This window comes from Leuciscus leuciscus (assembly GCF_965113295.1).
Source record: "Leuciscus leuciscus genome assembly, chromosome: 4".
Classification (NCBI taxonomy): domain Eukaryota; kingdom Metazoa; phylum Chordata; class Actinopteri; order Cypriniformes; family Leuciscidae; genus Leuciscus; species Leuciscus leuciscus.
In genome coordinates this window covers 6,207,403-6,223,979 of record NC_138728.1, presented here as the reverse complement: position 1 = coordinate 6,223,979, position 16,577 = coordinate 6,207,403, and the positions used below count along the sequence as shown (strand labels likewise).

The 16,577-nt window shown below is 38.9% G+C and overlaps 1 protein-coding gene across 4 annotated transcripts in view; it reads right to left on the bottom strand.

Moving 5' to 3' along the window:
* Positions 1 to 16,577, bottom strand: part of erc1b (ELKS/RAB6-interacting/CAST family member 1b) — a 220,111-nt gene that overhangs the window by 135,796 nt on the left and 67,738 nt on the right. For all 4 annotated transcript variants that reach the window (XM_082167060.1, XM_082167061.1, XM_082167062.1 and 1 more), the window contains 3 exons: positions 16,315 to 16,455; positions 10,782 to 10,922; positions 4,264 to 4,457 (listed from right to left, as the gene is read on the bottom strand). In XM_082167060.1, coding sequence (XP_082023186.1) covers positions 4,264 to 4,457; positions 10,782 to 10,922; positions 16,315 to 16,455 — 476 coding nt within the window. The remainder of the gene's footprint in view (positions 1 to 4,263; positions 4,458 to 10,781; positions 10,923 to 16,314; positions 16,456 to 16,577) is intronic.

The window sequence follows — 16,577 nt, the reverse complement described above, 5'->3', positions numbered from 1 at the left end:
GTGCGTGTGTGTGTGTGTATGTATGTATGCATGTATATGTATATACACACACACACACACACACACACACACACACACACACACACACACACACACACACACACACACACACACAGCCATTTTTTACTTAAAAGAATTAAACAAAAGACAAGTCAGGGACTGCCAGACAGAGACAGATTGAGGAAGAGAGAATGAGAAACAACAAGAAAAATAGGAATACAGGTATAAAGACAAAAGAAGAGAAGAAAGAGAATGTAAACAAGAGAATGAAAAGAAAATAGCCCAAAAAAGAGTGAGAAATCAAAAACAAGAGAAACCACAACAACAAAAAACACAGAAAAAAACAGAATGAGAAGAAAAGGACAGAAAAAAAGAAAAAGACTTCAGGGAACGACGCACATCACATTTATTGTCAAGCATTTGTAGACTAAATCAAGCGGCCCTGGAGCTCAGCAGCAAATGCGTAACACTGGGGAAAATTCATTTCAGAGTGACACGGATTCCTTTTCATTACGCTGAACCCCTTCATCTGGGGGAGATATCAAATCGGCTATGTTTGTTGAGTTCCGGAGATCCAGAGAATAAATTAAAAAAAGCCAAAAAACAAAGAGGAGAAGAAGGGCTGGGGGGAAGAGAGAGAGAGAGAGAGAGAGAGAGAGAGAGAGAGAGAGAGAGAGAGAGAGAGAGAGAGAGAGAGAGATGACAGTTCTGTCAAGCACTCCCTAACATTCAGCTTGTTTTCTAGTGGAGTAACAAGAGCGGAAAAAAATAAAACAGTTTGACAAGTCTCTGTTCCAGACCAAACTAAAAAGAGATGCAAATAATAACCACGATAAACAAGCCGAACGCAGAGATCCCAGCTGTAGAGGGACGGGTCCGTATTGACAGCGCGCTGGCAGAAGAGGCAAGTTTTTCAACACCACGCGGGAGAAAATGACTGATGGAGATTCTTTACGCTCCAATTAGAAGTTCTGCAAGGACTCTCCCTCGTTCTTTTCCCACATCCTTTCTATCAGCAGAAGCTCTGGCGAGTCGTTCTTTTCTTCTTCTGAACTCCATCTCAGCAGACCTCACAGGTAAGCTGGCATGCATTAATAAGACAAGCTCTTCTGTTTGTAGTGCCTGCTTGACCTTCCCAGGTTTCCTCATTCCTTCTTTTGAACCTTTAATCAATTCAGGTCAGAGCAATTTCAATTTTTTCCACAGAAACCTTAGAAGCAAGTCCAAGGGGAGTGATGGAGGCAACAAGAGCAAATTGGGGTTAAGTGCATCGCCCAAGGGCACCACCACACCACAATCAACCACTGAATTATTTTACCCCCATCTAGCGGATATAGTTTCCCCCCCCAACGGCCCCTCAATAACACAAGTCCCAGAACCTTCGAACCATCCTTAAAATTATTTACAGAGTGGGCCCTGTTAAAGCAGCACAAAGTTTGTGTGTTACAACGTAAAGAAGTTGATTTGCAGTACAAAAGAAGTGCAAGCAAGGAAAGTAGGCATACTGACCTTGAAGCCAGACTGGGATGTAGACAGCATTCCAGTGAAAAGAAACGAAGAGGAAGAAAGAGAGAAATAGAGGTGAAATACACACACAGTGAGCTGGGTTAACTTGGAAAGCTGGGCAAGACAAAAGAGTTAAAAGTACATGATCCTTCACATGTAGACTTCTGATACACACATACTGAACAGGGGAAAAAAAAAACATTTTAAAAAAAGCACCTGACAATGTGACATGCAATCTCACACGCTACTCAGTTTAAAGAAAACATATAAATGCCATATAAAGTCAATAAAAGCCAGATGCATCTTTAGTAAGGATGTGAATAGATTTAAAATTGATTATGCAAAATAATCTAATAATTCACAATTAACCTGCTATCAAAATTCCCAGAGAAAAGCCCCCAAACGATGTGACAAACGGAGCTTATTAAACACATATAAACAAAAAAAACACATTTAAAAAAACATGAGAATCAGCTTTGCTATCCTCACAAATAGTGCTTCTGTTGTGCTCCCTCTATTTCTTTGTTACACGTCTCTTCAGACTCACCCTCCCATTTTAGCTGCCTCTTGAGAACAGTGAGCCTTACAATCCTCCATAATTACTGGCAAATTTACTGCTGCCGAATTTATGAAATAAATACCCCAATGCCCCAATTCAACCTCTGCCATTTTTCGGTGACTTTGAAGGCATTTTCGAACAAGACCTGCCTCCGCACCACTGATCTGCAACAAGAGGAGCTTTGGCTTCTCCATCTCTGAGTGAGAAAGGTAATCCTGACTCACTCTGAACAGAACGCACCGCTTCTACCTGCCATTCGCGTCTTGATTAAAGACGCAAGCGCTAACAGAAGAGGATCTGTCTGAATAACTCTCCGTCAAAACCACATCAAGAGTCAAACTCCAGAGTGCCGGAAAACTAAAGACACAGAAAGAACAATGGGAGGTTTTTGAGAACCGAACTCCCCGGTGTGTTTCGAGAGCATAACCTGACTCTGAGCGGTAATTAGCTGGGAGCGCCACGGTTAGCAACTGCGGCTGGTGTTTATTTCAGAAATCTTCTCTCGGTTGACATGAATGATGCATCGAGCCAAGCATATGGAGTTTGTTTTAGTCTAATCCTCTCCTAACGCAGATCTGTAAAGCGTGAGACATTCAACGCAAGTCAGATTAATATTTATGAAACAACAGAAATCCACCAAAAACACTTCTAGTATTCAACAGCGAGAGCCTCAGTGCAAATAAATGTCCCTGTCAGGCTAAAGCAGGGCTTTTTGTAGACGCTGGTGCTTGGGAACGGTCTCGGACAACAGCTTTGAAAGGCCTGGTGGAGGGTGAAAGGGAGAAGTACACAACTGTCAATGACCAAAATCCACATCTGTGACCTCCACGACTCTTTACCGCAGGGCCACACTCTCCCTCACATTCTTGTCTGTTTACACTCCAGCTCGACTTCAATTATTCATTATCTTTATTTATTTAAAAGAGCTGTGAAGATGTGAAAAGGTCTATATTTGCCTCTCATTAATTAGTCCAATTAAACAGGCCGAAAACACAGATGTTTACAGTGCAAAATGTCTAGAAAAACGCTCCGGGAGGAGCAGACCTGCAGTTGAAGATGTGCAATTCATAAAGTGTTCATTTATGGAGCTCTTTGTAGCTTAATCACTTTATTCTCCATGTCTACGGACACAGAATATACTTTGGGATCAGAGCAACGTGTTGGGGATTAGAACTAAATCTAAAGTCTATGACTGCCATGGATCTACTAGACATGCTTAATGACAATGCCAACATCCCATAATGCTATTGCTGAAGTTGCTCTCCAAATCTCCTGCAACTCATTCCTGGTCTGACGCCTAAATAAACGAAGGATAAGAGATGACTGAGTGGGTGAGAAGGAAAGCTAACAGAGAACACAAACTGAAACGTGAGGAAGACAAGGAACAACATTGACACCCTCATCTTCATCCTTGTGCCATACAGATCTTTCGGTCTTGGCGGTTCTCCAAAAGTAAAAGGCAAGTTGATGGGGCAACACTGGCTACTTATGTGCACCCAATTGAACTATACAATGACAAATGGGATGCCCTATGGACTTCAAGGACACAAACCAAGGCAACAAGAGCACAAATCAACATCAAGTGCACAATTTTGGATTGGTGTGGTCGCCTATCTGTCAGTGGCAATATACACATGTATACTAGGGTTTTCACAATGCCCAAATGGTGGCTGTACCCAATACAAGAGAAAATTGCACAATTGGTGCACACAATTGGTATTACCAATACTGTAGAAAGGCTTGCTTTACTTTTATTTTGGCATGCTATCGCAAAAGCCTGTGGTGGCAATACGAGAAAAAAAAGGCTTCATTGGCAGATGGAGAATGGAAAACGGAAAATAAACTAAAGTGGCAAAAATGAAAGAATGAATAGTAAAATATTGGGCTAAACACACTAAACTGAACATGCAACTGAAAGATCACATGCATAACAAACAACCTGGTAAAACTGACACAAATGGAGTAAGAGGGTGACAAGTAGAGAATTCAACAATTGGGGTTTCATCCCCCCCCCAAAAAATCTGACAAAATCTTCTTTTGCAGACATCTGGGGACATCTTCAGTATGTTTATAAATTAAATAAACCACGTTCGTATTATAAAGGGTTTGGGACACATGGTAGCAACTGTACATAAAATCAACAGAAGTCTATGTTGTCTTATAAACTTGTGTGTGTATGTGTGTGTGTGTGTGCCTACCTTTCTAGCTCGTTGATCTTGTGATCCTTGTCATTCTTCTCATTCTCCATCTCTCTGAGGATTTCCAGGAGCCGGTCCACCTCGGTCTGTGCCTTCCCAGCATCCTCCTTGTAACGCGCCACCTCCTGCTCGAGTGTGGCAATGCGCTCCGATAGTCCTGCATTTACCTGAGCCTCAACCGCAACTGACTGAGCCTGTACGGACCAAAGGTTGAGTTTCAGGGGGAAACAATAACAATATCTGGATTTTAAAATAATATAGAAATAATATTAAATCAATACCAGCAGTAGTAGTAGTAACAATAATAATGAAAAATAATATTACATTAAATTAAATATTAAACAGTATTGTCTGTGAAAAACTGTTTGCAAATATTTGATAATTTATCATTTAACCACATTGGATTTGGTGTAAATAGGCCTTACATCTCAAATTCTCAAACCAGTTTAAACTGTAAACTGGTATTCTCCACTGTATCTTTTCACAAACTTTGGGTTTTACATGGGTCTGTGCTGTGAATGGACAAGAAGCCTAGATGCTGCCCTGACTTCAACTCTCCATGGTTGAGTAGAGACAAGCTATCAGCGGTCAAGCATGGCCTAGACACTGTCACCGGTACATGTGTGTCTGTGTGTTGTTTTGAGGTCTAAGACACCCAACTCACACCTGGAGGCTCTGTGTAAGGTCCCCCATTACATCACAACAGGATACGACCTCATTACAGTGTGTGTGTGTGTGTGTGTGTGTGTGTGTGTGAGTGTGTGTGTGTGTGTGTGTACATGGAAACACAATCATGCTGAAGTCATCAAAATAATTAGTGACATTACGGCCGTCTAAAGTGCCGGGTCAAGGGCCTCATCTAATGAAAAGTAAATCAATTCACTTCCCCCTGACAATTAAAGGAGTCAGCCGTAATGTTTCTTTCATAAAAGTCCTCTAAAAGGACACAGGTGTCTTCCTGCTGCTGCTGCAAAAAAAAAACTAAAACAGTGCAGGCTTTACAAGGCGAGTCGTTTACACCATGACTACATCTGCATTCAGACTCGGTCTGTACACACATGCAGAAGACATTCAAAGATAGCTTGAATCTATCCAGAATATGTTTATATAACAAGCAGGCACAAAAATAAAACTAAATAAAGTAAATCCTTACTGTGTCATGCTGGTTAAAAATACAGCAAAGTGTCTGGCCTCAGAGGTCTCTTTAGACTGGCACTGGGTGAAAGAGGACTGTTCTGGTTTATTGAGGATAATATTTGAAGGTGACGTTTAGGCCCCGCTAATTAGCTTTATTAAAGTCTCGACCTGAGGTTGAGTAGGTTTCCACTCTGACCGCCAAGAGCTTGTCATGTATGGACGGACCGGTTGCTGCACACAAGGGCTTTTACGTGTGTGTAAAAGGGCAAGTCTGGCAAAGAAATTAAAGTTTGTATACGAAAACACGATAGAGACACGTAATGTACAATTAGCATCAAGAAAGTGTCAGAAAGAGGGCGGAGCAAAATAAATCTGTGAGTATAAGGCATGTTCCATGAATAGGGTCTGCAACTATTAAATGATGTAAAAGATGTAATTATACATAACTAAAAATTATATATAATTTGAGCTGTTTATTTTCTATTCATTTTTCTGTAAATGGAGGTTTACAATTTTTCCAAACCAGTTACTAAAATTCGGGGTATAAATACAGTTTAAGACCAAAAAGGAAAAACAAACTGTGACTTTAATTTCCTAGAAAATAAATTTAGTCAAATAAATAAAAGTAATAATATAATATAATATAAAAAATAACATGCATACTAGTAGCAGCTAGTTTCGGACCAAATTCTGGTTTGAAGTGATTGATAGACCTATATTTTCCATAAATGGAAGGGGAAAAATTGATAATTTTCTACCTAAAGTAACTGGGAATGGTAAAGTTTGACAAAAGCAGTCAGCACCAAAAAAAAGTGTGTGTAAATATATGACAATAGATTATTTACTTGTAGATTATGTCAAAACATTGACTTTGCTGCATGATATTAATTGTTAAACATACTTTTGTTCTCATATATATCAAAACATTTGAGGAATATAGATATTGATGTTTTCAAAATGTTTCTGCTTTTCATGCAAGGAAACACACAATATAAATCACAAAAATATGATATTTTTGTTTTTTTTAGTCCAAATCAAAGTGTACTTGATAGGTTTGAATGTGGCACATGACTATACATCTGATCACATAAGAAAAGCATGTGTTCAGGACCACAGACAAACTCGGTCACAATACGGACACAGCTGTGTCCTTTAGAAAAAAACTGAGAAATGGACAAAAACAGTCACAGCGAGACAGACAGACTGGGTAGGAAATAACTAGCATTTGTATAGTTATTAGTGGGCTGTAAGGGACACTGTGTCTGCTTGTAAGCTCTGTGCAGTGTGTTGGTATTGGAACAGAGCGGTCAATCCATATGGCACCATCTTTCAGAGGAACAGCCAGTGTCCCAGCGCAAAACGGGGGGATTGTGGGAAATGCGGTTTAATAATGTTGTTTAATAATGTGTTTGTGCCTGTGCCTGTTTGGCTGGGCAAAATAACAGAGCGGCTGTGTGAAAACAGCACACATTTGCAGAGGTTTTTTTATGCATTTACGCTGACTTTCTTGACCTATAAATGTTCTTGTGAGAAAACATCTCGTTGCTGAATGATATGAATGTGTGTGTGCAGCAGGGGATATAAAAGAGTTTTGATGTGCCTCCATAGGAAGTAGTTGAGGAAGTGCATTGGGGGACTCTTGGCTGGTTTGTGTAATGTACACTGTTGGATGTCTTGGTGGCATGTCTGTTCTCATTTCATGAACCTCGCTGACACCTTAATCCATGTACACTCCTGGCGGTCACGCAGGGACCGTTGAGTCCTCCGCCCCCTTTCTGTCTCATCCAATCACAGCAGACGCCCACCGAGCTGTCAGCGGGTTTTCACTTGCACTGCTTTTATATGAGACCCTGTGCGAACACAGACGCACACACGCTGCCAGAGATTTCATTACTCTTGGAATGGACGATGGGACCCAGATCTTCTCATCAAGCCATGCGAAGAGCTCTGAATATACGTATGAAGGTGATCGGTTCATATGAGAGATCAACATCACCAAACTAAATGTACACTGCAGTCTGAAAAAGTAACCACCACAATTGCACAGAAGCACACAGACTATAAACACTAAAGCTTATGCATATTTAATGGGAATTTAACTCGAAAAATTCAAGCTGTCATCATTTACTCGGTCATGTTATTCCATGACTTTCTTCCGTAAAACTCAAGAGAGAAATTTTAAAGTGTGTTCATGCTGCTCTTTTCCAAACTAATTTTAGTCTACATTCTGTCAAGCTCCCAGAAAAACTATAAAAAAAACACAATAAAAGTGGTTAATATGTCCAACTGTATGTCAAGACTTCTGCAATAAGGACAGATTGACTGACAAAAAGTTTTATTCTTTGAAAATCGAATCATCTTCCCCTTAATAGCTCCCAAATCTCATTCAAGCATTAGCAAACTCATATTTGGAGCACCAAGATGTCAATTACACCAAGCGCCATTTGAGTTTCATTCTTTGCTTGAGGAGGTAAAAACACTACTTCTACTACTACTACTCATAATAATAATAATGGTGGTAATAAAAATAATGGTAATCATTATCATAAAAAAAAAAATGTATTGCGCATGTTCCATGCATAAAAAAATTGTTTTGTTTGGCAAACTGGTTTGGAACGACAAGACAGCAAGAAAATGATGACAAATGTTCATTTTTGAGTTGAAAACTATCCCTTTAAGAAAACTATGCTAACGCTAAAAAGGATCGGGGACTTGTAGAAATGTAGCATTTGTAGAGGCACGTGCACACCATGCTGACACAGCTCAACGCGACACATATCAGCTTACGAACACGGCACTAAATCCAAGCTCTGCTGCGAAGCAACGTCAAACCACACAAGACCATCACTCTCAAGCTTTAGATAAGAAAAGATCTCATGCAAGCAAATCTCAGAACACTCAGAGACTCCGCCAGCCCCCTAACATATCCTCTCTATCTCACATACACACAAAACTAAACTTGAGATAAGCCTCAAGCTCATGCAAGCAAAGCTCCACTCACACATTTATTAGTTACACACACACAGAGACACTGGCACTGCTAAGGGAGGCTTTTCACACCAAGATGCACTTACAAGATTGAAGGGATGGCCTGACATGAGCTCAGAGCGCTTTCGGAAAGAAAGAAAGAAAGAAAAACACAGAGGGGTTGGGGAAGAAACAGAATTGGGTGATACACAGAGAGCGATGACAAAATATTTCATAGGAAAAATGTGAGAAATATCTGATCTGGTTAAAAAAAAAACAGGAGGCGAAGATGACAAAGAGGCAAGAACAAGAGAGAAAATGAGAGAAAAGAGAATTAGAGGGGATGAAAACATGGCGATGAGGAGAGAAGTCACAGACATGGCTGGAGTAAGAAGTGGTGTCAAAACATCACTTATGGTGGTTTGAGAAAGCATGAGCTACAAACAGAAGAGACTTGAGATCATTGGGAATAGGGCTGCACGATATATCAAAATAAATATGATCCAGTGTTTTTCAGCATCTCGGAGCGGATTGGTTCATTTACTGTAAATCAAGCAACTCTGAGACACTGACAAATCACTATCATGGGCTGCAAATGTGTAAAGGAACACAGTGCTGCACTTCACTCTGAAACACACAGCGCATAATTATCTGCCGAAATCTGCCAAAATAAAAGCTTGATGGTTTAACATTAAGAAATGAAGAAATAATAGCTTTCTAAACAATGTTTCATGTACAGATTCGGACTGGACTAACATTTATTGCAGAGGTGGGAGTGTGTGTTTTCTAGATGTGGGCGTTACAGAAAGACATTCTGCTGTGCTTGCGTGCATCACATATGACGTATGTTTATTTATTAATATAACTTAAATTTATTATTAAAACCCTATTTAAATAAAGTTTACAGAAGTGGCTGTTAATAATAAACCGACATAAGTGAACAGAGACATCTAGACCTGACACTGAGATTAAAATGTGCAATCCTTGCATTTTTAGCGATTTGGCTCTATTTATTCATATTATAAATAAAAAATTTTCGCCTGATAACAACCATATTGAAATTAAATGAAAGCACGCAAAAGATTGGTGAGCAAACGGTAGCTCAGGTAGGTCAAAAAACACATGAGGAGAAGCGTTAGTATAATACAATATCACAGACATTCGTATTCACACAGGATTCGATTTCTCAGAGGACCGTTGAGTTTGCAGAAAAACAGAAGATAATTTGCCCTTGAATTTTTTTTATCAGACAGGATTGAAATCAAGAAACGCGCCTATGAAACATGAATTTATCTAATGAAAACGAGTCTCGTCCGAATAGGGCTTAAGACATAAATATTATTGTAATTTTACAGTGTACTATAAAATTTAATTAAATAATCTTTTTTTTTTTATGTATAGTACAATAGTATTTTTTCAAAAATCAATTTAAAAACATTTATTAAACATTTATAAAATATTCAACAGAATATTGTTTGATAAAAATCCTTTTATAATCCTATAAGACTTTTCTTTTTTATCTCCCTTCACAAAAAAAAAAAAAAATCTAACTTTTTTACCTCTAAAAGGATGGTTCAGACTAAAAAAAGAAGTCTTCAGATTTCAGATAATTTTTCAGCTTTTTTAAATGATTGTTTTATTCAGATGCACTCCCCTACAAAATCACCCAAATCGCTCTAGAATTCTTTCCAATTAAAGCTATTTAAATTCAATAAACAGCTCTTTTCCGAAATCAAGAGAGCTGTCTAGCTGGGTAACATTTTAAGTATCAAAATGATGATACCACATGTTGGCCAGAATTTAAGCCATCACATATATCCTTGTCAAAACTCTTTCTCCAAATGCTAAGGTGCTAAGCACCATGTAAATGTACAATAATTAAGCTAATTTCATTCATTATTTTAAAGCATTGATAGAAAATTGTTTTCTCTCTGAATAAAACTAGACTGATTCACACAGTATTTGTATGTGCTGTGCATACTATCTTAGCAAAATGCTAACAATCAACTTTGAGCATTTCTTGAGTATCTTTTCGCACTTGCATTTGAGTGATTAATAACATAACTGCTCTGTTAGAGTGTTAAAAATCAGTCAAGTACAATATTTTGGTTCATTAAGAATGCTGTCGTTGAAGGTAGTGGTCTTTGTTGACCATGGGCAGCGAGGCTGCTAGCTAGGGTCTGAAACAGAGCTAATATCTTCCCTACAGCACTCGACGGAGAAAAGCTCCACAGATAAAGTGCACTTGGGCAAACATTCAGCTCATTGTCATTGTTTTAAGTGTTGTCAGAGTAGCGCTAACGACGTGCCAGTCACCGTAATGGCTTGTTACGCGCTCCTGGCTGCTTAGCTTGACGAGACTCGCTGTATTTGCTAGCTGTGATGCTTCAATTCCATCCAAGTGTCTGGCTCACCTTCTTGAGCTGATTCTCAAGTTTGGTGCATTCCTCTTTCTTCTGCTCAAGAGCGATTTCGAGACTCTTCAGCTTGGAGTCCTTCTTCAGTCCAGAGGAGGCCAGGGACGAGGCGTGCTCCTTCAGGTCCAATACAGAGGCCTGAGGGCGAGGGAAAGGAAGGTTAAATCAGAGAGCACTTATTGAACAATCTACCTCTGAATGGAGACGATCAGGTTTGGGGGGAGAAAAAGCTAATGAGAAGCAGGAGACGACTTTGCCAACGTCATTCCACAGTCCCTGATTGCACTGAAACAACCTGAGCACAAACACATGTAAATATTTACCGATTCGAGCCAATTTCAACAGCAGGAACCACGAAGAGCCAAGACAAATTGCCATGTGACAGTTTTTTTCTTTTCGAAACACACATTTGTATACAAATATGCAATCAAAAGGATTGAATTAAATCAGATCAGATAAGATCAAATAAACTGGACCTTATCTGGAAACATTTGAAATAAAAAAAAATTTTAAAGGGACAGTTCACCCAAATATGACAATTCTTACTCACCCTCATGTCATTTCAAAGCGGTATCATTGTTTTTCTTCAGTGTAAAAGTGTAATAAATGGAGATTTGAGCTTGCCAGCTTACAAAAGGATGCAAAAGCATATGTTTCATACGGTATATTCTGAATCTTGTGGGGTCATACATTAGTTCATGAACGAATCATTATTTTGAGTCAAATATTTGCATTGAATCTTTTGATCAAGTTCACAAAACCAGTCAAAATGATTTGTTCCTGAATGAGATCCAGTTTCAGAGTTCAGCTCACTGACTCAGATTATCAGGAAATAGTTACTTCAATTTCAGTGGTTTTCTCACCCAAAGCAATCATACAGATTCAGAAGGGCTTTGAATATAGCGCTTGAATATAGGGCTTTTGAATTTATAGAGTTATACGGACCACTTTACGATACTTTTATGGTGCCGTTGTATTGCTTTTTAAAGGACAAAAGCTCCAACCTTGGGTGAACTGTTCCTTTAACAACACAGGGTTTTATGAGGAATAATGCCATAAAATATGAAACAGGAGAACGATTTTGTGTAACAGTAGCGGTTACATCTCAATAGTAATATCACAAATATTGTGTGCTATTATGTACAGAGCTCTGCACATATGCAGTACATCAGCTCTCTGTTTTTTTAAGCCGAGTCTCGGGCATGCTGTTAAAACTGCAGCCCTCCATCCATGAGGCCTTTCCTGCCGTTTCCGCTTTCAGTCGGAGAGCCCCACAATTTCACACTCGACTGGAGTCCGCGGACCAAAATACACACTTAATGTTCATACTGCCGCGCCGCGTTCTCTCGCGTTGGTAAAGAAAACAGGAGACGGGAATGATGGGATGTGCTGGACTCCACACTTTATGATTAGAGTGCGGGAGGGGAGGCCGAACGAGCTCGGAGCGAAGAGGTCACTGCTCAGGAACAATACAATGCAGGAAAAACAAGGAGAGGGATATAACAGGATGCAGAGCGATGGGAGGCTGCCACATACAGCTCAGGACAGCAGTCGAGATCCAAGGACACGGACGCTCTGAGCGATACGTGCAGCAAATAGACATGGCTGGATCTCATGAAACCTCTCATGCTTTCTGGGGCATATTTCACAACAAAATGTAAATAAAAAAATTAAAAAAAATTAAAATAATATTTTACAACAATTCAATTAAGCCCACTTTTACGACCAGTAAGATGTTTTACCACAATGCTCATTTAATAAAAAAAAGAAAAAGAAAAGAAAGATGATATATTAAAAACAAATGTACCATTTTAAAACTATTCATGAGTAGTTCATGCATATGACTAGGCATGTGCCGGTATCACATTTTCATGCTGCGATTAATTGAGTGATCTTTTATCACGGTATACGGTATTATCACGATATTTTAATTGCACATGAGAAACAGATGGATTGGGGGGGGGGGGGGGCAATCAATTGTGATTGTCAAAGCATTTGGTAACTAAACTGAATTTTATTAAGTTTAGTGACAACATGTTACAATGATTACATGGTACAATGACTGGTAGGCTACTGTTTGTATTGCTTAACACAAATTTAACGATTTCAATTCAATACTTGGGATTTGATTTAAATCTTGATTCAATATTGACTAATTTTGGATAAATATTAGGAAGGCTACAGTAGATAGCCCACATGTTATTTTTTTCTCATGAAAAAAAATCTCACATAATGCTGTGAAACCATATACTGTAGAGCCCTATCAGCTGGTATTATTAAAGGTTACAAATAACTAATTAAATCAAATATAATGTGGTTTTCATTATAATAACAATTATGTAATGACACAAGTAAAAATATAATAAATATGTAAAAAAGTGCAGTGCACATATTCAGCAAAATACTCCTCTTTATCTATTTGTTTTAGTCATCTAACATGCTGCTGGTCATTAAATGGTTTAAATGTAACGTTCTGTGACACAATTGTTCTCCTGTTATCAAAAGTTATATCAAAAGTAACCTGCTCTGTCTTGTTTGACGGTCTTCGTGTCCTCTTTGCTCCGCGATTTTTCTCTGCGTGAGAAAACGGATGTGTCGCGTGTGAGGAGTCTCGCGCTGAATGCGTCGAGTTGGCAGCTCTGCTTTTAGAAGCGGGATGGATCCGGATACATCGGCGGCGGCCATAGACTGTAGGCGGCGGCGTTCCTCCTTCCACCATGCTGCTTCTCCATGTGAGGACTGTTTACATTAGACTAGAAGTGCGCACCGGCCGCATGCTTATACACATGGCGATTGTTTACATCAGAGTGCGCACGTGTTTCGCGCAGCATATACGCAGTGTTTGTTTAAGCGGCTGATGGAAAATAATCTATAATGCGCGTTCTAAAAATCTAAATTCGGATCTATTATTTTTCACGGTATTTTGAAGTGCCCGCGATAACAATATCGTGCATATTCATTACCGCGATTTATCGCATTACCGAATACCGGCACATGTCTACATATGACCTTTTTTCAAACAACATCAAGATTTAAGTTAAAATTTATATGAATGTAAACTATCGGTCAGAAGGTGCCGGTAAGATTTTTTTTATGTTTTTGAAGTTTAAGTCTCTTATGCTCACCAAGGCATATTGTTGACAGCATTTATTTAAAATAGACTGCTTTTACTGTTACTTTTGATTAATTGTAATAATTTATTTGAATAAAAACATTGTCAGTGTCAATATTCGTATGGGCAGCACTTCGACATACTGTACAGTACTCTATAAATAAAGGCAAAAAACAACAACAAAAAAATCATAAAAAAAAAAGTCTTACAGACCCCAAACTTTTGAACGGTTGAGAATGTCATTGTATTACAGTAATTGTTCATATTAAAACAGTGGAGAAAAAAAAATTGATTAAGGAGAATTTCGGGGGGAAATGTGGTTAATGGTCATTAAAATAATGGCAACGCAAAACACCTTAACAATCCTCAAAATATGCGTCATTTCATTTCTGCAAACTATAATTTCTTATTTCTCTTTTTGATTGTGGTGTGAAATGTGACTTGGGTTGGGCATGATTTCATGAGAATTTGTACAGCCTTTTGGAAGCAAAGAGAAATGGAAAGGGGGAAAAGAAAGATGCCGATGAGAGGAAGAAGCGACGGGGTGAGACAGGAAGTGGTTTAGTGGTGTGGATGTGCATCGCCCATGTTCTAGAGGCAGACAGCGGAGAGGAATGCAGAGATCACAGCAAACAAGAATAACCTGAATAATAAAACAGCCACAGACACAGAGCTGCAGGAAAGCTGGTGTACGTGCACACTGCAAACTCCATCATTAGAGGGATAGTTCAACCAAAAATTAACATTCGGTCATCACTTACTCACCCTCACGTCGTTCCAGAGCCGTATGACTGTTTTTCTTCCATTGAACACATATGGAGAATTTTTGAATAATGTACAGGTCACTCTTTCCATGCAATTACAATAAATGGGGAGTGAAGCTTTCATGCTTCAAAAAGGACAAAAAAAGCACTATGAAAGCACCATAAAAGTTATAAAGTAGTCCATATTAACTATTTGCTATATTCCAAATCTTCAGAAGCCATATGAAGCCAAAACTGAAGTCTGAAAAAAAAAGAAATAAGATAAAATAAAATAAAATAAAAGAGAATTTTGAAGAAATGTGCTTTAAAAAAAGCGAAATCCTTTGTGATATTTTTTTATGGTGCACTTATGTCCTTTGTGAAGCTTACATTTTTCAGAACTCTTCAATGACCAATATATTTTTTCTTTTATTTTTACATTTCCACGAAAGGAAAAAATGTCATACAGGTTTGGAACGACATAAGGGTCAGTAAACGACAACCACATTTTCATTTCTTTTACACTGACGTAAAGGCCATTGGAGAGACACTAGCTAAAATATACAAGAAAGTGCAAAAGGAATAGAGAAAGAGAAAAGGGATAGAAGGCAAAAAGGCACAAAAAACCCCTGAACAACAGAGCAGAGTTGAAGACAGAAAGAGAAATGAGCATTTGCTCTCTGGGAGGGGCCGTTCCCTCACATTTAGAATCCTCCATTTATCTTCTTGTCACACACACACACACACACACACACACAGGACTGACAGTGCTGTGGGTCCAGCATGTCTGTTCTCATCGCTACAGCTCCTCTGGGATTGTGCGGATGGCTGTGGAATCAGTCTGTCTCTATCAAGCCTGACTGAGCACCTTATCCAATAGTACAATCTGAAGGAAGTTGCTTCTAATGTTGTCTGGGATCCACTTCGACCTCTTTAATCCGCACCTGACACATTATACAGGATTACTGCGTTACAATGCCAAACCATCATCTGAATTTATTGCATTATGAATGTGAAATTGTTCAAGATGTCAGCTGGACGCCCACCTCTGAGATGTTTGTTGGTCGTGTTTGCTCGTACAGTACAAAAACCTGTAACATGACTTTCATTTACAAACGCAAAAATCTACAAATCATACAGAAACATCAAATATGTGCAAATATACAACAGGGAAAAAAAGTGGTACGCTTGCATATTGGAGAGGTTTACTCACAGTTCTCCTGATAGAAGAGATTTCGTTTAGGATTTAGTTGTGGATTTTAGTTAAGTGTGCAGGCCACGATTCAAGACTACAATATTTACACCGCAAACCCAAACTTCTGTTCACAAATATGCAACCAGATTACACAAATCTCAAAGTATGTTTGCAAGATGAAATTGTAGTTTAACGGTCATCAACAGAGTAAATTATGTTGTAGACAAGGTGGTTTTCTAAAAGAACACAACACATTATCTATCGAGTCCAAGATCTAAATATTTTGCTCTCTAGATAGGATTCGCCTCACTGCTATAATGTAAATCGATGATTTTTTTCCACCCATTTCATTGTCAACCAGGTGAAAAACATTAGAAAACCCCAGTAGATTGTAAAAAAAATCATCAAATGTGCAACTTCTTACAATACTGGCATTAATAAAGCATTAGTTTGTGAGTTGAAGCAAACACAAGCGCTCACCTCGCGATCGGACAGATCTCCCTGCAGTAGACTGACTTTCTCTTTCAGCTCTTTCAGCTCTTTCTTGTTGCTCTCCAGTTCTTCGCCCTTCTCCCTCTCGTCTCTATCCCTCTGTTCCTTCAGACGCTCGATAATACGCTCCTACAAACAAGAGAGGACATGTTAAATGTGTGATTTAGAAGCAGAGGGAAAAATGAATAATTTACTAACCCACGTGACTTTCCTCAGTGGATCTTAAGCAGGTAAGCTGACCATTCGGGACA